The 26918-nt window shown below is 50.3% G+C and overlaps 2 protein-coding genes and 1 pseudogene across 3 annotated transcripts in view; 2 read left to right on the forward strand and 1 right to left on the reverse strand.

The window, feature by feature from the left end:
• Positions 1-916: 916 nt before the first annotated feature.
• LOC149363853 (cyclin N-terminal domain-containing protein 1-like) overlaps positions 917-26918 on the reverse strand; it is a 437455-nt gene continuing 411453 nt past the window's right edge. The window contains exons 5-7 of one of the 2 annotated variants that reach the window (XM_089573815.1): positions 4773-4923; positions 2442-2535; positions 917-1590 (exon numbers count right to left, since the gene is read on the reverse strand). In XM_089573815.1, coding sequence (XP_089429941.1) covers positions 1483-1590; positions 2442-2535; positions 4773-4923 — 353 coding nt within the window. In that variant the 3' untranslated portion in view covers positions 917-1482. The remainder of the gene's footprint in view (positions 1591-2441; positions 2536-4772; positions 4924-26918) is intronic. The other variant, XM_089573817.1, reaches the window with a different exon arrangement.
• LOC149363854 (uncharacterized) lies at positions 14314-16650 on the forward strand. The gene has a single exon (XM_089573807.1). It carries the CDS (start codon positions 14578-14580, stop codon positions 16438-16440), a length of 1863 nt encoding a protein of 620 aa, XP_089429933.1. The 5' UTR covers positions 14314-14577; the 3' UTR covers positions 16441-16650.
• Positions 25340-26734, forward strand: LOC149363855 (ubiquitin-conjugating enzyme E2 Z pseudogene; annotated as a pseudogene).

Genomic DNA, 26918 nt, shown 5'->3' on the forward strand with positions numbered 1-26918 from the left:
GACCTCCGGGGTGGCAGGCTCCTTGAGTTTACGACCGGCACAATTGCCACTCAGTAACATCATATGCATCTGTGTCTTTTTTTGAGCAGTCTTTTTTGTCTGCACAGAATAGAGAACAAGTAGAGGAGAAGAGATTGTGGGAACATGTATTTGGTTGTGCTACTTGCCATCTACTTCAGAGCAACTTGCTTACCAAATCGCCCAAATGCGTACCATTTTAATGACAACCAACTAGTTCACATCCCTAATGGCAGCCAACATTCATTTCCTTTTTGTTGTTGTTGTTGTGATGTGTGCGTATGTGCATTGGGCACAATCGTTTTCACACGTAGCATGTGCATTTACGGCTCTTGGCCCTTTGTAATGTGTGCTGGTGTTTAAATAAACAGTTTTTGAGCTTTTGAAAGTTTAAAGACTGCATTGAAGCTAATCTTTAAATGCTTAAAATAAAGTAATCTAAGCCCTCATTACTAAATAAATAAGAATGTTTTAAGTTCTTGAAAAGTTCTAGCCGAGAAGGTTTCTAGCTGCCTTTTGACTGATCATTAGCACGAATTCAGGAGGGCTTGCAGGTGTTTATGTGTACAGAACGTCTGAAGCGAAGCAACTTTTATACATTTGCATTTCATTGTGTAGAAGTTTATTAGAAGCCATGCAGTCATCCTTTCTTTGTGTTTTGTGGGTTTTATAAAGAAGGTTGGATGAGCGGTACAATATACGGTGCACCGTCAGTAAAGCATTCGTCCAGTTTGTTTTGGTCGTTTCCTTTGCTCCACTTTGTGCGCCGTCAGTCTGAAATAATGATAAATATTTTCCTCGCTTTTATTTAAGGTGTACCGACTCACTCTGTCAAGCGCTCACTTTTCGCATCCGTTTAATGCAATAAAACAGAAGTTCACTAATTTCCAGTTTTTTTTTTATTTTGTTGCACAAGCGAAGCCTCGTCCAGCTTCTCCGGAGAAATGAAAAGACTGGGAAAAAGAAAATGAAAAATACACACAGAGTTTCTCAAAACTACCTCTAGAGATAAAAGAGGCGCCACCGTCTATGCGAGTTTCTTGTATTAGAGCGTTTGATCCATTGTAGCGGGAATGCCGGCGAATGGGCACCTCGTATTTGGCTAGGCTAGTGCTTGGACGGAAACCTGAAATTCTGCTGCGGAGTCACAGCAGTGCTGGAATACTCCCATCTATGCGTAAATTAAATTATTTTCAACACCCTGTATATCACATGCTTAATAAATTCACTGCAAATGAATGTTTGGCATTTATCGTGTGGAAATTAGCAAAGCCTTCTTGTAAAGCCTCCCCTGAGGAAAGAACTGTTTCCACTCAGTCCGCTTAGTCTGCCACACACGAGCCGAGCTAAGTGCGAAGAGTAAGTTTCCTGGCATTACTTCGGGGAATGAAAGACCGCGGAGCCTCATTTATCTTTATAGGAAATCTTGCGACATTCCATGCGTGCAGCGTCTTCCCGTCTTCTTTAGGCATCCGTAGTGTCCTCGTTGAAAAGAACATTCAGGATGACGCCGCCGTAGCTGTCCACCTCCTTGGCCGACAGGCGAGTGATGGACTGAAGGAAGCCGATGAACTGGAGGGCGACGTTCCAAAGGCAATGGAAGAAAAAAGACGTTAAATGTTAGGGGGGGGGGGGGGGGGGGCAGCAAGAGGACGTTCAAAAATGTCGGCAGTTAAATTAAATCAATTTTGCGAGTTAATCGCACTGAAGGGTGCAGAAAGGCGATACACCGTAAATAATGCATCAACAAATTCTCGAAGTGAACGACACACACATACATATGGCGTCCCGGACGCCATTTTGTTGCGGAAGAATCACGTGCTCTCTTTGCGCTACAGCACCAGCCAATTACATACGCTTTACGCTGTGACGTCACGGTGCGCGTGAGCCGAAGCTTTTCCTCTGCGACTGCCGCGCGTGCCGCTAGGGGCGCTGGGAAGGTGAAATTTATACAGTCGCTGGAAGCTTTGTATAAATTTACAGACAACGCACTGCAGTGACTTTGACGAAAGCGGGCTGTAATGCTGTCTCATTATTAGCGCAACGACAGAAACACTACACGGACACAAAAACGACACGACACGAGCCAACAACGCGCTGCACGACAACACTTCGTGCTTGCACATTTTTCATACCATATATGGAGCACTCGTTGTAACCCTTCCAAAACAGATACAAAATCATCACACGCTCATGCGTGGCAGCAGCAGTCAAAGTAAATGCAGCAATAGTGCAATATGGACCAGCTAGCGCTGATCCGCATTACCACAGGTGCAATCGCCATTTAAATTTTCGGAGGCTTTAGCCCAACAAGCAATACACGGAGACGCGCAGTGAGCTGTTTCTGCAAAAAAAATAAAGAGCATTGTGAGCCGCATGCATGACGCAGCGTGCAGTACTCTGGCTCTGGTGCACCTTCTCACCTGCTTGTACTTTGGCGGATAGCGGAGCCTGACAGCGGACGCGACCACCGCGCTGGCCAGGAGAAGCTGGTCGGCCCAGAAAGCCCGAATCAGCCTGCGTATAAGTGTAGAAGACGACTGATTACACCGCCGCGACTCGCGCGCGCGTGCCGCCAAGCCTGCATCGACGAAAGTCAACTGCGCGAGAGGCCTAGCGGTGAAAGAAGGGTCTTTATACTCCTGCATGTTGCTTCTTCAAGGGCTCTCTGCCAAGACCGGGCCCATATGCGCTACAAGTCACGAAGTGCGCGTATAGGGCGCCACGTTGTGGTGTTGGCAGTGGACCACACGAAAAAAAAAACCTAAGTGTTACTCGCGTGATGATACCCGAGCTTCAGTCAGCTGTGAATCGGTTTATGTGATGTGAGAGAGTCATGGAGGTAATATATGTATACGTGAAGGTCATGGTCACGTGTTTGGCGTTATCCGATCAATGATAATGGGACATGTGACCTTGATATGTGATGACGTCATTTGATGCGAACTATGACCAGATGAAGGTCGTGGTGGGGGGGGGGGGGGGAAGAGGAGTGCCGGCCGCGGGTAGCGTCTACGTATACAAGCTGGAGACCCGAAGCAGCAGAGAAAAGACATGACGTAGAAATAGAGTGAAGAGCGGAGAACAGGAGAGGCTATGCGCATACGCCCGTGAAAATTTATGCCCGCAAAACTAAAAAGCAAAGTACTACACGCTTACAAGTGTCTTATGAGAGGCGGTGCTTCCTTGGCTTTGGAACTTATTAGCTGCAAACGTAAGCGAATTTTTTGATCATATATTTGCTTCAAAGAGGCTCCGGAATTGGCTAGTTGCTACAAATTACACATTCTGAGGTTAACTATCTAATAAACCCCCAAGAGTCATGAAGCACAGCAAGGCTAGGCAAAGGCTGCGTAGGATAATACAAAATAAAGCGGAAGGTGATATGAGAACAGCCTGAGCAGAAAGCATTCATACATTACAAGCAAAGTGGGGCTGGAGATACGAGGTAATTTAAAAAAGTGGCTGTGGCTCAACTCAGATGAGGCAGGATATACAGAACGGAAGCTTTGTTAACAATGGTTAGAAGCGGTTTTGCTTTGGTTCTTTATTTTTTTAAGACTTCAGCGAGAGAAAATTGTTTCAGCCAGAACAAATCACGCGATGTATCACGTGCCACAAGTGCAAGAGCGGCGGTCGGCGCAGCGGCGGACGTGGCTGCCAAGCGCGCAACTGTTGTTGTTGCCTCAAAAACGATGGCACACACCCACGGTGGGGGTTTGGCCAGGGTTTGGTGCAGATCCAAACAGGAAAAAAACTAATCCAGGTTATGGCTACGATGAAGATGAATATAAAGGGAACCAGCGAAAATAGACGCAAGACAAGAACAAAGAAGGCACACACCACAACACCAGCGTTGTGGTGTGTGCCTTCTTTGTTCTTGTCTTGCGTCTATTTTCGCTGGTTCCCTTTATATACAATATGAACCAACTAGCCCAGCAGTTTGCACTCATGAAGATGAAGATCGAGGCACCTGCACACGCGCGATTTTGCACATGTGGCGCGCCTCTCGTTAGAGGTCACATCTAAGAGCCAGATGACCTTCGGGCTCAGCATGGGAGGAGCAGAGCTTTCCGCTCTAAAAAATACACTGTGTCCGACTAAAATAGCCCCCTTCCTGAAACCACACACGTCAAAAAAAAAAAAAAAAAAAGTGGCTGCTTTAAGACAAAGCACTCTCATCCTCTCTCAATCCGCCTCCGACGTCATAATATGGGCTTCAAGAATTTACCTCTGTTTTTGTTGTTTGCTGGAGAGCTAAATGTCGTCTTCTAGGCGTCGAGGTTAATCCCATTGGATCTGCTACCTAGCGTGACATCGCAGCGGGTGGCAGATGAACGGGGATTAACCGCGGCGTCATAAAAAACGGTCGACGCCATTGGCTGAACGGCCTCCTTTGAGGGGCATATCCGCCTCTTTGTTCTTGAGTAATATCCGACTACAGTTGGTGCTGATTCAAGAACAAGAGAACATGATGAGAAGACAGTGCGTTGACACGAAGAAGAGACGTCGCAACATAGCGCCTTACGTTGTTGACAACAAAGCGCGCTGAAAACGACGAAGACGAGCAAAGACACAGACAAGCAAGACACACACAAGCTTTGTTGTCAAGAATGGATTACCAGCTACCCCAAACCCGCACCTTGTTACATGTTATGTATGTCGCCTTTTCACGTCAACGCACTGTTTTCTCATGTTCACGTTCTTTACTAAACAATGCATGTAGCCGTGGTACCAGCACCACCACCACTGACCTGTGCTGGGCGTCTTCCGAGGCCGCGCGGTCGACCACGAGGAAGCTCACGGCGCGCTCCTGCACTTCCTGCCGGACCAGGTAGTACCCTTGAAGAATGCGCAGGACGACCGGGTAAAGGTCCTTCGGGTCAAAGCCAGGCTCGTTGTGTCCTGCGGGGTATTGGATAAATAACATGAACAAAACCATGCAGTCATGTCCGCCCTAACGACTGACTAATGAATAGGGCATACTGCGGGAATGCGTTCAATGTTGCGACATGCTGACTACGTCCACAATCACTGGTCGCAGAAGCCTATACGTTAATACGCACTTCACACAAGTTGTTGTTGGGCACTTTAGAAACGTCCATCCCACACGACGAACAATTGGCCAGTATTTGGTGCAGTCCCGACAAAGAAGTGCAGTTTCTGCAATCACTTCCGTCGAACGACCAAAGAAGAGATGGGTCAGAGAGCTGGGAAGGTTTTGTAGTAATATTGAACAATGATGTGTAAGATAGCGACGCATTTTTCATACACAAGCGACCGTCGATACTCTTCGTGTACTTCCTCTTCCTGTTCGTCTTCTTGTTTGTGGCCCGATATTCGATGTGGAAATGGTAGTAGTGTTATATTTATCAAATTAATATCAATAAAAAGAAAGAAAAAAGACGGGTGCCGACCACTCAAGTTGCCACGTGCTCATCGGAAACCTTATCTGCGGCTGACGAAAAAGCGATTGAACAGCAAAGAGACGTAAAAAATGAAACAAAAAGGCAGAAAATGACTGACGACCATTGCGAGTAGAAGAAACTAGTTACAACCAATGTGCACAGTCGCACGACAGCACTCAGGCATGCAAAAAGAACAGAGCTACACAACTAAGTTCACTGCAAAATGCGTGTCTACATATACAGCCAAAGACCTAAGTTTATGGAAGGGAATATTAGCGAAAAAATTAAATTTAATCGCAGTCTTATCATGCATCCTGGAATAGGCAGCATGATTTTGACAGCGTAAATTATTCAGAGCACCGCTAAATCTCCAGCGGTGCATCTCAGCGTCTATATGTGTCCCAGCTAAATGTAATCAAGCTTTTAAAAAACACGGGGTGTCCTAGCCGTCTGAAACCAAATGAGGGTTGTTTAGAGTCGCGTGACCTAGTCTGCAGTATTTTTTTCGTTCTTCAATGTTGACTAATTAGTCAAGCTTAATTAACTAGCTTTTTAATTATTGACTTGAGGAACAAAGTGCCAATGGAAAAGTTGTAGATCGCTTTGAGAAACAGCTTACTGAGACATTTGCAGCAAAGTAATATTTACGTAAAGTAGTTTTTTTACCGGCCTTTAACCATAACCCGCACAATAAGAAAAAGCTTCCACATGACAACTGCGCCACTTCAACGTCCCAAGAAGCGCCTTAAAGAATAAAATCCATTTTTTTCTGAAGTCCTCTCCTCGATGAGACTTTGGGTGCACACTGGGGCAGAGAAGTGAGCGAGCAGCTGGTCACGTGACAACTTTCCTTTAAGGCCAACAAATGAAGCTACGTAAATCGTAACTTGACGGAAACAGCACTACTAGCGGTTTTTCGAGGTGATCTAAAACTTTTGCATTCACACTTTCTTCCTGAAGTCAATAATTAAAAAGTTAGCTAATTAAACTTAACTAATGAATTAACTTTGAAGAGCGAAAAAAATACTCAAGACTAGGCCACGCGACTATGAATAACCCTGAGTTGGTTTCACTGGACTAGGACACTTCGCCTTTTTTAAAAGTTTGGTTACATTTAGCTGGGACGCCCGGTATATCGCACACATCACGGGCGTTTGTCTACATTTTGCCTTCATCGAAATGCGGCCACCGCTGCAGGGATTCGAACGGGCGACCTTGCCCTCAACTGTCGAACACACCATAACCGCTGAGCTATCGCGGTGGTTACGTGCAGGGAATGTGAAATGCAACCAGGCATGCTGACAAACAGACGAAGAACACAAACTTCGTCCTCAAACAACGCGAGCGGAACCTGGAGGAACACCGCTCGCATTCTTCAACGTTCCCTTCCGACGCCTGCACGACGAAGCACGCGGACTGTTGACCGCCAGCCCAGCCGGCGCACAGGTTCTTCGTTTTCGGGTTGTATATGTTTCGAAAGCGAGGCGCAAAAATCGGGCCTCGTTAAATTCAAAACACGGGTTTTTTTTCTTGCATTCAAGCCTTGGCCACCGAGTGCGCCGCTCTGGTCGCCGCCAGCCATGGTTTGGTGGCCATCTAGCGCGGACCGTCTGCATCTGCATTTTTGACGGAATAAATGTTTTCCAATCCAATCTTGAATCCGCCCTGAAAAACTGGATTTCTTAAATTATTTCTGTAAATTAAATAATTATCAGTGAGTCGTTGAACTGTTGTGAGATAAAGTTCATTCCAAAATGAAGTTAGAAAAGCCATGATTCAGCAGAGTAATGCTTTCAAACACACACATTTATTTATACATATGTTACAGATTTTTCTTATATTTTTTTCCTGGGAAACTTTTTTAGCTTATATTATCTACATTCCCATGCCCACCCTAGCTATATTCCGGACCTCTGCATGTATACTCCTAACTACGAAAACAGTTTTTGGTGGCCGCAGATACCGACTGGCACAAGCACACCAGTCTTATCCCAGCGCAGACAAGATAACGATAAGATAGAGTTTGGTACAGTGAAGCCAAACTGAGAGGCACTTGTAGCTGGGCGTGTAGGTGCATATTCGGGAAAGACACAGCAGCGCTAAAGGCGAACACGGACGTGGTGACGGAACAGGACGAGCGCTCGTGCTGCAGCCAATCTGCATGTGCAGTGTGATAACAGCTTTTACCGGATACTCTTCGATCTCACAACGAAGTCAGGTCTTGCCCAACAAGTGACGAGGCCCCGTAGGTTGCGCAAGAGGGTTCTTGAACAGCTTCCACCCTCGCCATTCGATCACGTGACAGTCGCGGTAATTTATACAGGACGTAATATACGTCCACCGCTATGGACGAAGGTGGCGCTGGTGAACACTCCCAAGGTCAGATTACACGTAACACAAATACCCCACAAAGTAGAAGATTTGACGGCGGCCGCCGTGTAGCTCAGTTTTTAGAGCCCCGGACGCGAAATTCGGAGGTCGTGGGCTTACGCATAAGTTTACCTGTCCTGCAACTGCTTTAGTATTTCCTCGTTGGTGCCCGGGACGGAGTGAACGATCTTGATCATCCGGTCATAAGTTTCGGATTTGCGCTTCCTATAGGGTCGATGAGGGATCTTAATAAGTGACGCGTTTTAGACACTCCGAGAGTGCCTTGGATACTGTCGCATAGCGAATTTCTGTTCTGTCGGGCAGGGGTACGTGCGTACCTGTCAGCTTGAGTGTTGATGTGTTCATTGCAGAGCCGTAACTTGCGATTATGTCGCTATTTTCTCCATCTCTTGGTGAGAAAGCGCCGCACCTCCCACAGATGCAGGAGATGTGGGCCGACCGCGGGACAATCTTCGGTCGTCCGGACCTCTTTTGGGAATCGAGTAAGGCTGTTCCTGATGTCCCGAGTCCAGTCGTCTATGTCCGCGATGGGACTGCTCGAAAGAGGGTGAGATTACCTTAATTTGCCCCAGTCCGTGAGTCGCGCAGATCCGATTTTTTCTTTGTATCCGCCGGTAGTCAGTTTGGTTGCGAGGATATAGTGGTCGCTACCCAAGTGCTGGTCCGTATTACTCCAATTCGGATTAGCTGCGTAAAGCGCTCCGAACGAATGCTCCGAAGGTTTGTAAAGCGCGTTCTCGACCGCCGTCAGAAAGCATAAAAGTGCGACGATTTCGGATGCGACGTTGCCGGTGTTTTGGTTTGCCGGTATACAGTGAGACCAAATAAATTATAGGCTTTCGGGATCTTTTAAAAATTGAAGCGATGTGCACCATGCGAAAGCTCTTTTCTCAGTTAGGTCATACCACGTGGGCGACACAAAAATAAGAGGATATTTGCAGCTGTTAATCTCTTAACTAAATTCAATTAAATTTGAAACCACACTTAACGCGCATGTTTTCATAAAAAAAAACTTGGAGGCAATTATATTTCTATAGGAATAGGCCATTCCATGCATTAGGTGTGTAGTGACTAACTAAACTTTTTACTAATTTATTAGAGCGAATGAGAGGATTGATCAAAATTATCGCCTAGCCGCACAGCATAAAAGCGAAGACAGTTTTCGGTTACTTGAACCGTTTGTTAAAAAAAGAATATGACGGTCGATTTTGCATATTAGGCCAAATGCGAATTAGGTGAGCTAGCTGTTCGATTTTCCCTTCGGTTCCGGTGTTCAGATCCAGTGTTCACGGACGGCAGGTGTTCGCATAGCGATAATGGGTTAATGTCCATGTATGCGGAATCGGTCATTCTCTACACTCATAGATCCCAGGGAGTCTTCCTGCCACTCCTGGAGCAGTGATGCGGTGGTCAAGCGATGCCCCACCGCCCTTCTATGGCCGGTGCTGCCATCGGTGGTACTTGGGTTGCGATACAGGTTGCTCTTCTCGAGCCGCCTCTTACGATTAACTCAGCTGCCGGCTGACACGGTGGGCAGGCTGCTGTATAAGATAGAGTCACCAGAAACTGAAAAACATAACTGGATTTAATTCACGACGTTTCGGCTGGAGGACACTCCAAAACGCTAATCCGCCAGCCGAAACGTGGTGAATAAAATCCTGTTATGTTTATCAATTTCTGGTGACTTCATCTTTTTTATTCATTTATTTCGGACAACAATACATGGCGTCCGCGGGGAGAGGCTAAAGGAGACTAAGATGTCTCCAGACGAGCCCTAACACCCGCATTACACGTCGGTGCAGATGGTACAGAGTGACACATCAGTGAGAACAGTGGTACGTCAAACACAGCGGGACAGGAATTCAACATAAGCAAGTACACAAGCACTGATCAGGCAGAAAATAATACTGAAGAAGTCATCAGCAATGAGCGATAGTAACTGGAGTATAAAAAGAAAACACGTTCGCACAGAACAAAGTAGAAACAGTACACAACAATAGGAGTAGAAATGAATGAAGCAGGTATGCATAACAAAATTCCACAGGGGGCTGTTCAAAAGATGGCTCATTTTAAGGCGAAATCCTTTAATGTCTCATCGTTGTAAGCAGCAGTTGTCGACAGAGAATGTCACGCTTTCCACTTGGTCGAAACGGTCGTGACGTCACAGTGCGCCAATTTCAAACGGGACCAATTGTACTTTGCCTAGTAACAATGCAACCAATTGAAGGGACCATATAGTGATGCTCCAAGTAAGTGGGACTGAGTTTAGTTAATTGCTTAATTACCAAATTAGCCCAATTAACTTCTCTAGTCAGGCCATATAAATAAATAAAACCTAGTAAGAAATTGGTCGAGCTCGGGAATCGAACCCCGGTCTTCAGAGTGCGAGACGAGCATGCTATCCACTCCGCCATGCCAGCTCGATGGTTTGGAATGAACAAAGGCACGTCTAGTGAATACGGTCTCTTCGCTCACTGCCATCCTCCTCCCTTCCCTTCCGGCGAGGTTTAGGTGTCCACCGAGATATGAGAGAGAAATACATTTCCTTTCCTCAAAAACCAATTTACCGACGAGCGAGGCGTAGAACCGAATGGGCGATGGCGTTCTATGGACTCCCTGGCAGCGTTGCAAGACGCTCTCGCGTTCCACTCTTAGAGGCGAAGCTTAACATCTTAACCACACATCAGTGACCACACTTTAGGTCAAAAAAGTGCACCCCCCCCCCCCCCCCCCCTGAATTTTGACGGGTGTCCACCGAGATATGTGAGACAGTTACTGCGTAATTTACTTTCCTCAAATACAATTTTCATTTTCTTCATTACGGGCCATCTTCGTCTTTCTTCTTTCACTCCCACTTCCTCCGTTCCTCTACGGTGCGGTTCAGGTGTCCACCGAGATGACAGAGATTTACTGCGCCATTTCCTTTCCTCAAAAACCGTTGCGTTGAAACGGCAAGGCATCGCGCCGAACGGGTGGTGGCGTTCCGTGGACTCCCTGGCAGCGCTACAACACGCTGTCGCGTTCCACTCCTAAAGGCGAAGCTTAAGCTCAAGCTTAATTAGCAGTTAATTAGTATTCAGGTATTAATCAGTAATTAACCATTAATTAGTGATTTGTCATCACTTAGTAATTAGTACTCAATTACATGTGACGCCACCAGTGCCACAGAAGCACTGAAAGTGGTGCGGAAAACGCTTTCGCCTCTACGCACTTTAGACAGTCAAAGTGCGCAAGCAATTAATCAATCAATATATTATTACATTAATCAATCAGCTGCCAAGTATATATATATATATATATATATATATATATATATATATATATATATATATATATATATATATAAGGGAAGGGGCATGATGGGCTCGTTATCATATGAGAGCAGCCAACAGCCGTAGAAAACCAAGGAGCACAGGGGATTTTTTTATATTTATTTATTTTGTGGCGTTGATCAATAGAGAATATCATTGAGTATGTTATCGCTTAAAGATAATTGATTAGAAATTTAGAGATTGATTAGGTCGTGGGTTTGGTTATCAACCGGCGGCATGTGGTTGTATTTTGTTTTCATTTTCTAATCAATTATCTTGAAGCGATAACATATTCAGTAACAATCTCCATTGATCAACACCACAAAATAAAAAAAAATATTTTAAAAAACCCCGTGTTCCTTGGTTTCTGTGGCTGTTGACTTCTCTAATATGTATAACGAGCCCCTCATTCCCCTACCCTTGTCTGCTTAATTGCTTAACGAGGGCCTCGGTTCCGGTAGCCTTGAAAACAATCACATGCCGCCGATGGGAGACACACACACACACACACACACACACACACACACACACACACACACACACACACACACACACACACACACACACACACACACACACACACACACACACACACACACACACACACACACACACACCTGGGCACGAAGCCCACCATCCAGTGGGCAGGTGAGCATGCAACTATAATTGAAAACAAAAATTCCAGAAGCCTAATTTTGAACGCTGTGCATAATATACACATAGAAAGGGCGGTTTGCGCCTCCCAGAGCCAAGTTGTGGCTATCCGACGTAAAACTCCATAAACCAAAGACAGGTTGCGCTGTAAACTTCGCGTCTTTTCCGAGGCTGTGTACAACAGCAGGCCGCAAGACAAGCGCATTAGATAGGCGGCGGTGCTTGATAAGGAGCTTTCCTCCTCATCTGCCCGCGATGCAGGGGGAGAGGGGTGCAGAGGAAGTCCCGCGTTAGCGTCACTGCCGGGGCGTGACTGCCCTGCCATCGCGGCAGGGCAATCAGCGCGAGTCGGACGCCGCGACGTTCCTGTGGCAGTGGTTCGAAGGAGAGCCGTCTTTCCCTGCTCCAAAGCGACGCCTCACCGGTGCCAAAAAGCCTAGGCGACCTTAATACCAAGAACTGCACGGTGTGTATGTGGGTGCACCTCGTTGAACTAGCGCTTGCGTAGTGATCTTTCAATGTACCGTCTTTATCAAAAGTAACCGGGAAACGGTGGTTTGTTTCGTAGCCGCGTAGCGAAGCGCATATGACAGCCCTTGAGCTCTAAGCCTGTATAAAGAAAGGTGAACGCTTGCCCTCACGTTTTCATACCTTTTGGTCTTGAGGAGTGCCGTGAAGGCACCGTCATACGGTTGAAATCCAAAAACCTGCTGCCCGGTTACTTTTGGCAAAGGGTGTACAGTCTTCGCCAAAAGTAACCAGGCTGCATGGTTTGCTTCTCATTGGTATAGTAGAGCCCTCACGGCTTCCCTAAAGATCAAAAAGTTATTTGAAGGTGACGGCAGGGGTTCTTTTTACCACACAAAGATTTAGAGCTTGAGGGCTGGCATAATAGCTTTAATATACGACTGAGAAGCAAAACATGCAGCCTGGCTACTTTTGGCAAAGACTGTACGTTTGAGTTGTATAGGCCACGAAGGGCAGTGACATGTTAGGCGTTTAATACTGAGTAGCATCCGCCTCAGCGCCGCTAACGGCTATACAAAAAAAAATGGTGTGGTTTAGCCCTGGTTAAACCTGGTTGGTTGCGAAAGCAATGCAATGTTATGCTTGGTCACACACAGTCGTGCTGATTGTTTGCATATTTAGCGTGGACATCCTTGGCTTTCATCCGCTTTTCAAGACGTTCGGCCCGTTGTTCTTCTGTTTCCTCGGCACGTCTTCGTCTCCTAGCTTCATTACCTATAGCACGGCTGGACTCACATTCTGAGCTTGAAGTGGCACGTTGTTCCCGCTTGGCTTCATTTCGTTTAGCTTGCCTAATCCCAGCTTCTGAACTCGATACAGCTCGTTTAGCTGCTTCGGCTTCTCGTCGTTTCCGCAGTCGTTCTTCTCGTTGTTCTTCCGTTTCTTGGGCATGTTGCAACCTCATTCTTGCATTCTTCCTAGCTTGCTTGGCTGTCGCCTTAGAGAGAAACTGTTGAGAAGCAGTAGAGCAACTAGATTCAGGTATATACTCTTCGTCGGTGAGTTCCATGGCGAGACTCCTCGATTAGCGCCTGCAGACTGTGAACATTATCTTGCAGGCGAAATATCACCTCTTGCCTCGCAAATGCTAAGACGCGCTCTCGCCGATCCAACTCGCACAAAAGTGATCTCGGCTCCTGGCCACCAGGGTCTACGAGGCAATGAGGTCGCTGATGCGGCCGCCCGAGTGCTCACACACCGGGCTCCTCATCCTAGCTATCCTGGCTCAGAAGCTCATAAACCGCTTCTGCGGTTCCGCGAAATCCTAATTCATTATTTCGACAGACACCGTCTCTACCCGGCACCTGCCAAGGGGCTGAGTAAGGCGGAGGAGCGAACTCTGCGGCGCCTGCAGACAGGAACCCTTCTCTGTCCTGCCATAGCAAACACTTCGATCCGAACACAGATGGGCGCTGCCCGCACTGTGGAGAGATCTGCGATATCTTTCACATGGTGTGAGCATGTACTCAGAATCCTCACCTTCCCCCTTCCCCCACCCCCACCCGAGAGGCATGGGAGACTGCCCTCCTCAACTGCTCCACGCTGGAGTACCAAAGGGCTCTGGTCAAGCGGGCGCGAGACGGGGCCTCGTCGTGCGGTGTCCCGGACTAAGGATACCGACCATGCAGCAGGGTTTTTTAACCCTCAAGCTCTCTTTGAATATTAAAATTTTTCACCACCACCACCACCACCTGCAGACAGGAACTCTTCTATGTCCTGCCATAGCAAAACACTTCGATCCGAACACAGATGGGCGCTGCCCGCACTGTGGAGAGATCTGCGATATCTTTCACATGGTGTGGGCGTGTACTCAGAATCCTCACCTTCCCCCTTCCCCCACCCCCACCCGAGAGGCATGGGAGACTGCCCTCAACTGCCCCACACTGGAGTCAAAAAGGGCTTTAGTAAAGCGGACGCGAGACGGGGCCTCGTCGTGCGGTGTCCCGGACTAAGGATACCGACCATGCAGCAGGGTTTTTTGACCCTCAAGGCGGGAACGCTGCGTTCGCCGAAGAGTGCGGACGTGCCTCACATGCGCTCCGTGATTTTGGGGTCCTTTGACCCGGTTAATCCCATCGGACTACCGAAATTTTGGTCGGAATCGACGTCGGAAGTGAAGAGGACCACGAGGATACCAATTTCAAGCCGGTGGGTCTATTTTTTCGGATTTTATCGGCATTTGAAGTTCCCACGTGGTCGGCAAGGCGTTAAGTACGGGGCTCCGCGGCCTTCCCGGCTTCGGCCCGCGGTGAAGACGCATCGGAGCGATGTCCCGAACGAGAAATCCGAGCTACGACCAACCCGTGACCTTAGGACCGACAAGATTTTCGGCTGAATCCCAGGAAAACATGGAAGAAGACTTCCACGACACCATCGAAGTGGCCCACATGCAGCAAGACCGAGACGGCCTCGCTGCAGCAGGGATCCAAGCCCCGGGAAGCAGCACCTCACCGATCCAACGCTCACAAGTAAGCGGAATCGACAGAGAAAAAGAAGACGACTGGATAGTCGCCATGTCGAAGAAACAAAGGAAACGCCAAGATGGCGGCGGCAAGCAGCAAGTTTTGGCGGGAAACGGCCTAGATTGCGCGCCTTCTTCAGGGGCGACGAAGAACGCAGCTGGCGCGCCAGCTGCGGCGGAGAAGAAGGAGAGGGAGGGAGCGCCGAGGCGACGCCTGCCTCCGCTCCCCACAGACGACTTTAAAATCGTCCTCCGGCCGAGAGGACTCGCAGTCAGAGACTTGCACCAACACCACGTGGCGCGGGCGGTAGTCGCGGCTACCGAGCGGGGATGTAAGGAAGAAGACCTGATCATCCGGCTGCGCAATGGATCAAACATCATAATTGTGAGCACCAGCAACGAAGAAGCGGCCAAGAAGATTATGCGCATCAAGCAGCTGAGCTTCGGAGGCAAGAACTACGCCGTAAACGCACACGTGGCGGCGCCGGAAGGCACGCTACGTGGGGTGATCCACGGAGTGGATCCGGAGACTTCGCCCGAGGAACTCAAGGCAAGCCTCAGAGTTCGCACGCAAGGCGTGAAGATCCTAACAGCCAGAATGCTCGGGAGATCCAGCACGGCCATCATCACCTTCGACGGCCCCACCCTCCCGAAGCAAGTTCTCTACCACAGCGGAGAATTTTGGTGCTACCCGTACCGGCCCACGATGCAGGTATGCTACACCTGCGGCCAACAGGGGCACCGAATGGACGTCTGCCCGAATCCGGAGACTAGGGCCTGCAGACAGTGCGGACTCCAGAACCCGGCGGCAGACCACCAATGCACACCCAAATGCCTGCTGTGTGGCGGCGACCACGTGGCGGGCACGAGAGACTGCAAACAGCGACTCAAGTCGGCGAGCGAGCTGCGGTGGGGCCCCCTGCAGCAGCAACGCCGTAGCCGGGGCCGCAGCCGGGGAAGAAAACCAAGATGGTTCCGTGACGAGAGTCAGGAGTCGGGCCGGAGCAGCCGCGGGGGCAGCCAGAACCGGAGCCAGAGCCGGGGATCCGAAAGGGACGAGTCCTTCCCACCCTTGGGCGGCAACGGCAAGCAACAGCAGAAGCAGACGCAAGGGCAGCAACAGCAAAAGAAGAAGAGCGGCGGCGTTAAGGTGAGCTGGGGAGACGGCCCTCCCAAATCACTCTTTGCTCCGCACTCGAACATAAACAACACACAAACCGCACGCGAGAAACAGCTAGCGGAGGAAAATAAGACACTTAAACGTGAACTTGAGCAGCTTAGGAAGCAGCTAAGCGAGGTAATCAGAGAACTACGTGAATCGAGGACAGGCTATGCACCGCCTAGGACTCAGACCCCACCGCCTAGGGCGATGGAGACGGGGCAACAACACCACGAGGGAGGGACCTCCAACGATGAGCTTAAAACCTTCATGATGAACATGCAGAGGCAGATGCAAGAGCAGATGCAGCAGTTAAAAAGCGAAATGCAGCAGGGACAACAAAAGTTTGCCCTGTTAGAACAGAATGTCAGGACGCACATCAAGAGCCAAAACACACAGAGAATAACCAATGATGCTAGAGACAGACTACTTAACGAACGCAGGTTCGGCACAGAAACCCCCAACGCAAATAATGGTAACCCATCATGGCAGAACGCCTCCAACAATTAGAGCTGTGGCAGTGGAACTGCAGGGGGTACAGGCAAAAACAAGGCCTCCTGCAGCAATTCATCTATGCCAGAGGAACCCCACCAGACGTAATTATGCTACAGGAAACAAACTGCACCCCTACGCTTAGGGGCTACACGTGTCAGGAAAATGGCCGTACGGCAACTCTCATTAGCAAACAAGTAGTAGCCATAGCACATAACGAAATAGAGGACACCCTGATCGAACACGTGATCACGGAGATAATCCCCAAAAAGAAAGCACGATCTAAAAGCACTTATATTATAAACCTATACAGCCCGCCCAGACAGAAAGATGGGGACTTTATTAGGCTCTTTACGGAGGCGAAAAAGTTAGCGGGGAACAACACCCTAGTAATAGCAGGTGATTTCAACGCCATGGCAAGAGCCCGAGGTGGGGCTACAATAAAGACGACAAGAAGGGACGTGGCATTTGCGCTGCAGCAGAACAGGCAGAGTGCGAATTGCTAACCGACGAACATCACCCAACTAGACAGGGGAACAGCGTCAGTCCAGACACGTGCCCTGACTTAACCTTCGTAAGGGGCGCCAGACAAGCAGAATGGGAGAACCTGCTCGAGAACCTTGGAAGCGACCACCACATAATAAGGATCAGCACAACCGCAAACAATATCAAGCGGAAAATAGGCAAGGTCTGCCTAACGGACTGGGACGCCTTCAGAGCACACTGCAAGCAGATCAAGGGCGACATTGTATCTGCGGAGGAGTGGAGCCAGCAACTCAGACAGATCCAAGAACTCTATACTAAAGAGGTGGATAGAACCGAACAAACTCCGGAGGTGGACAAGCGGCTCCTCAAGCTATGGGAGGCGAGACGCGGGCTCACCAAGCATTGGAAAAGACAGAAGTTCAATAGGAAGCTAAAGATTAAAATAGCCGAAATAACTAAACAAGCGGAGGAGTATGCAACGCAGCTGGCTAGGCAAGGATGGCAGCAATTCAGCAACGCGCTGAACGGCACCCTCAGCACGGCCAGGACGTGGCAGATCCTCAGGTCCCTCATGGACCCGAGCAAGAACAAATCAGAAAGCGGCAAATCGATTCAGAGGCTGGTGCACCAGTACACGGGCACGGACGAACAGCTACTCGAGGAAGTCCGGGTCAAATGCTACGGCAGAGACCAGGTCGAAAGCTACCAAGAAGAGTACCAGGGCGAAGAGAATCCAACCATGGATCGGCCCATAACGAGAGAGGAAGTCGTCGAGGCGATCAGGTCGGCAACAAAAAACACAGCAGCGGGGGCGGACAGAATCAAGAACTCGCTCATAAGAAACCTCAGCGATGGAGCCATAGATCAGCTCACAGCCTACTTCAACAAGCTCTGGCAAGAAGGAACAGTGCCGGCCGAGTGGAAACACGCGGTAGTGGTAATGATCCCGAAGCCAGGCAAGAAACTCCAGGTCGAGAACCTCAGGCCGATCTCCCTCACGTCGTGCCTGGGCAAGATGTACGAGAAAGTAATCACAAAAAGGATCCAGTCGCACCTAGAGAAGAACCAACTGTACCCAGACAGCATGTACGGGTTCAGAGCCCACCTGTCTACGCAGGACGTACTACTCCAACTCAAGGAGGAAGTACTCGAGAAAATGCCGAGAAGTGGCGAAAACGTTGTCATGGCCCTCGACATAAAGGGAGCCTTCGACAACGTGAGCCACGCCGCCATCATGGAGGGCATCAACAACACCAACTGCGGGGGAAGAACCCACGACTACATCAGAGCCTTCCTGAGCGACAGAACAGCGACCGTGGGACTAGGCGAGCTGAGAAGCGACGTCTTCACCACGCCTTGCAAAGGAACACCCCAAGGCTCCGTGATATCGCCTATCCTGTTCAATATGGCGATGATCGGGCTAGCAAGACGACTCAAGGAAATCCCGGGCATCCAACACGCGATATATGCCGACGACATCACGGTGTGGGTCACCCAAGGATCGTTAGGGGAGAAGCAAGACAGACTACAAGAAGCTGCGACCTGCGTAGAGACCTACGTCTGGGAGAGAGGCCTCAGATGTTCGACGGAGAAGTCGGAAATCATCAGGATCGGAAGAAATCCTACCAAAGCCTCGCTGGAAGTAGTTCTAGAGGGGCAACTGATCCAAGAACAGAACATGGTACGAATCCTAGGCATGTGGCTGCAGAGCAGCCGAAAATGCAGCCATACCATCAGCCTGTTGAGAAGAGCCGCGGAGCAGGTTGGCAGAATGATCAGTAGAGTCTCTCAGAGAAGGTACGGGATGAAAGAAGAAGATACCCTCAAACTCGTCAACAGCCTAATCGTTAGCAGAGTTATGTACTCCTTGCCCTACCACGCAACAACAAAGGCGGAGCGAGAGCAAGCCGACTGTATTCTCAGGAAGGCATACAATATTGCTCTACACCTGCCCAGAAACGCATCAAACGAGAAGCTACTCCAACTCGGAATCAGCAATACCTTCGATGAGCTTGCCGAGGCTCAATTGGGGGCACAACTCATCAGACTCAGAGGCTCCTCTACGGGAAGGGCGCTCCTGAGAAGGTTGGGTCGGAACACGTGCGGACTCATAGACAGATACGCGGACGTACCGGACGACCTTAGAAAGACCTTTAATGTAGGACCCCTGCCTAAAAACATGGATCCTAACCTACACGAGGACAGACGAAAAGCAAGGGCCGAGCAGATAGAAAGGAGGCTAGGCCGATCAGAGAACACAGTCTATACGGACGCCTCCATGTACGTACATGCAGGGAAGCGCTTAGCCGCTACGGTGGTAGTTAATAGCACAGGAGACATGGCCACATGCGCCTCAGTGGAGGTCGTGGGCATAACGGAGGCCGAGGAAATTGCCGTCGCGCTGGCGGTAGCAGAAGGCTATAGGAAAGGCCGATCCCTAAACATCTTAACAGACTCGAAAGACACGTGTAAAAACTATACGAAGGGCAGAATTAGCGGCATGGCCCTCAGGATAATCAGTGGGGCAGCAGCCTCTGCTGAGAAGACACCCATATACAACACATAATCTGGGTCCCAGGCCACGCAGGCGTAGCGGGGAACGAAACAGCAGACAGCCTAGCTCGAGGGCTTACATACCGAGCAGGCATGTCAGATGTTCTGGAGCTTCAGCTACTAGCATGCGAGGGGGGATACACAGAGACATTACAACTATACAGAGGGACTAGATTCAAGTACCCACCACCACACAAAGCCCTCACGAGGGAGGAAGCAGTCGGCTGGCGTAGGCTACAAACAAACTCCTTCCCCAACTTGTACATCTATAACAAGATGTCACCAACACAATACAGAGCAAACTGCCCCTGGTGCGGCGACACACCCACACTATACCACATCACATGGGAGTGCGAACGAAATAAAGCATTCCACCAACACGAATTCCCGAGTGCGGAGCAATGGGAGAGCCGGCTCACCAGCAGCGAGCTCGCGGCCCAAAGGGCCTTAGTGCGGCACGCTACTGATGCAGCGCGACTCAGTGGAGCCCTGGACTAGGGGCCCAACCTTGCTGAAGAGAAGCCTCAAGTCGCCGGCGCCACGAAAGACGACGGAGGCTTCGAATCCGCGAATCTCTTAAAAGATCTAAATAAATGTTTTCTACTACTACTTGACCCTCAAACTCTCTTTGAATATTAAAGTTTTTCACCACCACCACCTCGAGGAGCGCGCGCACGACCGGCTCCTCCTGGCTGCGGTGGAGAGAGCAAGCTGACGTCACGCGTCGCCATAGCAACGGAAAGGCTGACGTTACACCATCTGTTAGGCCAAGGCCTGTTAGGCGCGGCGGTGGTGGTGGTGAAAATTTTAAGCATGAAATGCTTTTAGCCCCCGTTGTCGGCAGTGTGGTGACGTCACGCCGAGACCTAGAGCCATCATCCGGGCACTGAAATCCACTCATCCGGGCACTGAAATCCACTCATCCGGGCACTGAATTCCCGTCATCCGGGCACTGAATTCCCGTCATCCGGGCACTGAAATCCACTCATCCGGGCACTGAAATCCACTCATCCGGGCACTGAAATCCACTCATCCGGGCACTGAAATCCACTCATCCGGGCACTGAATTCCAGTCATCCGGGTTCTGAAACGAGAACATCCGGGCACCGTACGAGACTTAACGAGATTTAACGAGACTCTCTAAGCCCTCCTACGCGACCGGCATGCAAGCACCGGTTGGTCTCCAAACGAGACAAAAAATAACTGCTGCCAGTGCCTTCTCAATGTTTATCAAGATATCAGTGGAGCTGTGGGTTTGATAATGCACGGAATTATAATTTCCGATTAATAAGGCGTGCAAAAAGCACATAAATGCCACGTTACACTTCGTTGTCATACGTGATCCGGGGGAGAAGCGCTGCGTTCAAAGGGCAAGGCATCGCGCCGAACGGGTGGTGGCGTTCCTCCCTTCCTTTACGGTGCGGTTCGGGTGTCCACCGAGATGACATTAGGCCCGTAAACATTTCATGCTTACTCTACTCTCGTTTACGGGAGAGGCAGAGATTTTTATTTGGAGAAATAGAGTTTGGGAGCCACAGAGTGGCCCCGCTACATGGTCGGCGTCCCTAGTCCGGGACACCGCATCACGAGGCCCCGTCTCTCGCCCGTTTCACCAGAGCCCTTTAGGACTCAAGCGAGCAGCAGTTGAGGAAGGCAGTCTCCCACGCCTCTCGGGAAGGGGAAGGGCGGCGGCGGCTCCTCGAGGAGCAGGTGGGTCCACGGACCGCGCGACGAGCGGTTAGACTTGCCGTAGTATTGCTTTCGCAATAAAAAAAATGGCTGAGGCTTAGGTTAGGTTAAGCCTAGTCAGATGCGAAGCATATTGTCGCCGAGTTGCATATCGAGCACGCCGCTTGGCTAGACGTTCTTCACGCTCTTCATCAGTCTCTGTAGCACGCCGCAACTTTTGCTTCTCATTCCAACGAGCAGCCCTGTCTCCAGGAGGCATCTGTATCCCGTGTACGCCTAGCAGAGGCAGGCGCACCCCCTTGTATACCGCCGCTCCAGCATCACGTGTTCACTACAGCGCACCTAGCGGCAGAAGCAGGAAACACATTGGTCGCGACGCCTCGCGCGACGGCGCGAGCTGGGGCCCCGTTTCTCCTATGTCGTTACGTCACGCATCACGTGGTCCTCCTTGGTCGCGACGCCTCGCGCGACGGCGCGAGTTGGGCCCCCGTTTTTCATCTGCTGTGACGTCATGCATCACGTGGTATGACATGGAGGTCACGAAAGGTCAATGGTAACGACACCGCCGCGCTCGAGGAGCTGGGTTGGGCTATTTTAGTATGCTTCGCATAAAATTCAGGGGGCACTTTGTTGACCTAAAGTCCGGTGAGGCGAAAGCCTTAAGCGCGGTATTGCTGTTTGTTTCACCGTTGTGTGGTTACGATGTTAAGCTTCGCCACGTCTTGCAACGCTGCCAGGGAGTCCACAGAACGCCATCGCGCGTTCGGCTCTACTCCTTGCGCGTCGTTAAATTTGTTTTTCAGGAAAGGAAATGTGTCTGTCCCGCATAACTCGGTGTACACCTGAACCTCGCCGTAACGGGAAGGGAAAAAGATGGGAATGAACGAAGACATCGTATTCACTAGACGCGCCTTTGTTCATTCCGAACCATCGAGCTGACATGGCGGAGTGGTTAGCGTACTCGTCTCGCACTCCGGAGGCCCTGGTTCGATTCCCGAACTCGACCAATTTCCCACTCCGTTTTATTTACCAATGCTCCTGGGATTTTTCGCTCACGGCCAACGGCGCCGACACCGGCTTTTCTGCGACACGGTTTGGTTTGGTTTGGTTTATTGGGGTGTTTAACGTCCCAAAGCGACTGAGGCTATGAGAGACGCCGTAGTGGAGGGCTCCGGAAATTTCGACCACCTGAGGTTCCTTAACGTGCACTGACATCGCACAGCACACGGGCCTCTAGAATTTCGCCTTCAAGAAATTCAGCCGCCGCGGCCGGGATCGAACCCGCGTCTTTCGGGTCAGCAACCGAGCGCCATAACCACTGAGCCACCGCGGCTCTGCGTGTGTCTCAAACACACGCTGTGACGCCGGCATATAACAGAAAGACAGCCCTAAACACAACTTTTACTTCATTCCCAAACACTGCATCTGATTTTAATGCGAGAGCATTATTATGGCTTTGTTGCTTAAGCAAAAAGTGCCCGCAATTTTGTCCGCACGATTACGTCGTCCTCTGAAGATAAATGCATCAAAATGTGATTCTGACAGATAGTGTGTGACATAATGTTGCAGTGGAAAAAAATTGCCGACGATTACGCCACTTCCTAATGCGAAATTTGAACGCAGCTCATCGGCTGTTTCAGCTTTTCGATAGATTGAGGAAGGAAGGAAAAGGAAGGAAAAACTTTAGTTTACTCTAGTCCTTTTTCCTGCGGTTTGGGAGCATTTTCAGAGACGTTTTCTCCTTGATTTTACCCCCAGGAGTCTTCTCTGTCGAAGTCGTCCGCCTCTAATCAGTGGTCGGTTGCCCTCAGTCCAGGGCTCCGCTGGCCACTGCCGCCCGTTGAGCTCGCTGTACCAGACCTGCTTGGTCTTCACAGCGGTCGCTGGACAGCAGAGTCTCCCACTGCTCCGCACTCGGGTTTTGTATTTTGGGGACCACGTCTATCTTTTGGCAGGCCCATGTGATGTGATAGAGAGTAGGTTTTCCGTCGCACCAGGGACATTTGTCCGCGTATATGGTAGGGTGGATTTTGTTTAGTATATGTAGGTTTGGGAAAGAGCCTGTTTGTAATTGTCTCCAAGTGACAGCTTCCTCTCGGCTGAGAGATTTGTGCGGTGGGGGATACCGCAATCTTCTGCCTCTGTAGTTTTGTAGTATGGCCGAGTAATCCCTGGGTGCTGGCGCGAGTTCCGCGGGCTCATCGGATGCTCGGAAAGTAATGTATCCTCGAGCTATCCTGTCGGCCTCTTGGTTCCCTGCCACCCCCGTGTGCCCCGGTACCCACACAATTTTGTGTGGGATCTTGTCGCTTTGTTCTTCCTGGTTTTTAATTCTGTCGCTCGCTGCGAGGAGTATACGGAGCGCGTGACGACCTATCCTGCCATTCATGTAATTTCGGCAGGCTGTTTGAGAGTCGGTGAGTATTGTTAGCGACCGCCCGGTTCTATAGCCCTCCGCCACCGCTAGAGCAACGGCTACTTCCTCGGACTCTGCAGCTGTGCAGCCTCGGAGAGACGCGCTGGTCATTTCGCGTAAAGACGAATCGACCACCGCCGCCACAGCGATTTTGGTGTCTCCTCCTCTCCAAGACGCGTCTGCATACACGGTCGTGGCTTGAGGAGCGTATGTTCTTTCGATGAAGTCGGCCCTCGCTTCTCTTCTGCCTCGATGGAGGTTGGGATCCATGTTTTTTGGTATTGGCGCTACCTTGAGGGTCTTGCGAAGCTCGTCGGGGATCGTTGCCGTCCTCGTCATTTCTCGCATCTGCTCGCGGTATCCGAGCCTCTGCAGGAGCGCTCTTCCAGTCGTTGTCTGCAACAGCCTGAGTTTTTGCGACTCAAGCTGCGCCTCTCGTAGCTCCTCAAAGGTGTTATGTAATCCCAGGGCCATGAGTTTTTCGGTTGACGTGTTGCGCGGAAGTCGGAGCGCTGTCTTATACGCTTTGCGTAGCAGGCAAAGAATTCGAGCAAGGCATGTATGTACAATTACACACAACTTGTTATTTCTCACAGATATTCCTTCTTCAAGAAACACTTTACTAACAGTTCTTGACTGTCATGAAGGAAGCTTTGCGGTCGGAGAAATGGACATAAGCTCGACTTGCTGCACCAATGCCTGTTTCTCAAAGGCTAGGCGTATGAAAGAATTTCGTGTGGTTGTCACAGCCATAGGAAGCGTTACGAGCGATAGGAACGTGATGTCCTCCCGCATAAGTGGTAAGAAATTCCTGTTTGTCTTTATACGTACATTAAAGTCCCCACACACCCCGTCGCCCTGGCAGGTGGCAATTAATGGTTGATCGCGCAAGTTCGCTTACCGTTGTCAGCGCTAACGCATGCAGCCCACATCTCTCTCTCATCACCCCACATACCTAAAAGCGCGATTCAGTGTCCACTGACCCAGGAAACCAGTTATGACACTTCGTTTCCTTAAAATGATCGGAGTGCAAAACGTTGTGAACGCCAAAGCCAATGTACACAATGAACGCCTATGGCTTCAGCGCCACGTTTCTGGCACAACGTTGTCAATGCCTGCAGCCCACATCTCTCTTTCATCACTCCACGTACATATAAGCGCGATTCAGGTGTTCCACTGACCCAGGGAGCCAGTTATGCGCACTTCCTTTCCTTAAAATGATCGGCGTGTAAAACGTTGTCAACGCCAACGCCAATGAACACAATGAACGCCGACGGCCTATGGCTTCAGCGCCGCGTTTCTGGCACAACGTTGTCAATGCCAACGCATGCAGCGCACATCTGTCACTACCGCCACGTCATTACCGCCAGCTTCAAGCACGATTGAGATGTCCACTGTTCCAAGAGAGCAGTTACGCGCTTTCCCTCTGCTTTCTGAGCGCACGCTCGCTCCATTTGGTTTCGCAGCTTAGAGCGAGACTAAAGTGTCCACTGCTGGTTAAAACGGACAACGGCGACGGCGACGCCGCGACACGCAGAAACAGGCGCCAAAGAGTTGCGCTCTAAAATTTAGTGATGACGTGGAATTAATTAAACGCAAAAAAAAACACGAAAAATGCACTTAGACGTCAAAATGAGCATTGACGTCGATATAGTACATGGACATCAAACAGCCACGGACGTCGGTATAGTATGTGGACGTTTTGCTTTCGCATTGCACCAGTGGGGGTTGGTAAAGTGATCTCAAAGTTTTTATTCTTTTCTTTTTCTATGATTTCAGGCCCTCCAAGCGGAAAAAAACGCACTAAGAAACAAACGTGAAAGATAAATGTTAGCGTCATGCGTCTCAAGTATTTGTTCGCGTTGCTCACTATTTATAGTCAGGCACAGCGACATTTTGTGCCCAACTTGTTCCGCGCCGCGACTATCGCATCCCTGGAATGAGCACGCGCAGTGAGGCAACCGAGAAAGAGGACAGCGAAGACGCGCTCGAGCTCGTCGCGTTCCAAACCCGCCCGTTCGTTCCACGGCCTGTCGGAGGAGGTCCGGCTAGAGGATGGCGCAGAAGACTGAGGACGTCACCGGGCACCACCATCACCACCACCACCAACCGCCGCCGCCGCAACAACCCACGGTGGTGTCCTTGGATGAGAAGCCCGGTCTGCGGCTGAACTTCTGGGACCCGATCTCGTTCGAGCACGAAGAGTCTTCCCCGCAGTGCCGACTGCGCACCAAGCGAGACATCATGGACCTCTACGCCGAGCCTCCTCCGGGAGTCTACATCGCGCCCGAGGAGGACAACATCACCAAGATCCACGCCCTGGTGCTGGGACCAGATGGGACGCCGTACGAGGGCGGCTTCTTCCACTTCCTGTTGCAATGCCCTCCCGACTACCCGATCCAGCCGCCGCGGGTACGATTCATGACCACGGACTCGGGCCGCGTTCGCTTCAACCCGAACCTCTACGAGAACGGCAAGGTCTGCCTCAGCATCCTGGGAACCTGGGAGGGACCGGCCTGGAGCCCCGCCCAGTGCATCGGGAGCGTGCTGATCTCGATCCAGTCCCTAATGACCGAGAACCCGTACTACAACGAGCCGGGATTCGAGACCGAGCGGCGGCCGGGCGACGCCAGGCGCTACAACAACATCATACAGCACGAGACTATTCGGGTGGCCGTCTGCGACACGGTGGAGAACTGCCTCACGGACTACTCGCTCTGCCCGCCGGCGCTGAAAGAGGTCATCCTCAACTCTTTCCCGGTTAACTACGAGAAGTACGAGGAGGTGGTGAAGTCCCAGCTCGACATCTCCGGGATCCGCATGAGCGATCCGTTCGGCACCAGGAGGGGAGTGTTCCAGTACGATACGCTGCTGACGAGGCTCGAGAAGCTCAGGGAAGAGGTCAAGCAGTGGCTCGAGAACCCACAGGGGAACAAAAAGAAAGAATGACCCGCCTGGCATCGAAGGGTGTGGCACGAGCAAACCCTCAAGACTGTGTTTGCTTGGTTTGTTTTTGTTTTGTTTTGTTCCGTTTTATTTTTCTGAAGCAGCGTCGTGGGACATCGAACTCCAGCCAGACACCCAAGCAGCAGCCTGCTTAGCGAACAGGTGCGTAGACTGGGACGGAGGTGTGCGTCTGCAGTGACGTGAAATAAAGTGTCACCGCTGTTCACTTGTTTTCTTGAGCGCGTACCTGTGCGCTGCTTTATCCCTCAAGCCATTACTCCCTCCAGTTAATTCCCTAAGATTTGTTGTCATTGCGGAATGGCACTGTATATTGCTGGTACGGAGGGATTGCGAAAATGAGTTACTGGAAATCCGTTTTGAGGAAAGAAAACTGCGCAGTAGTTGA

This window comes from Amblyomma mixtum, chromosome 2 (assembly GCF_055824585.1).
Source record: "Amblyomma mixtum isolate Tamu chromosome 2, ASM5582458v1, whole genome shotgun sequence".
NCBI lineage: Eukaryota > Metazoa > Arthropoda > Arachnida > Ixodida > Ixodidae > Amblyomma > Amblyomma mixtum.

Excerpts from the sequence above, each read along its gene's own strand:
- LOC149363854 (XM_089573807.1), top strand. The coding sequence starts at position 14,578 with ATGTCCCGAACGAGAAATCCGAGCTACGACCAACCCGTGACCTTAGGA.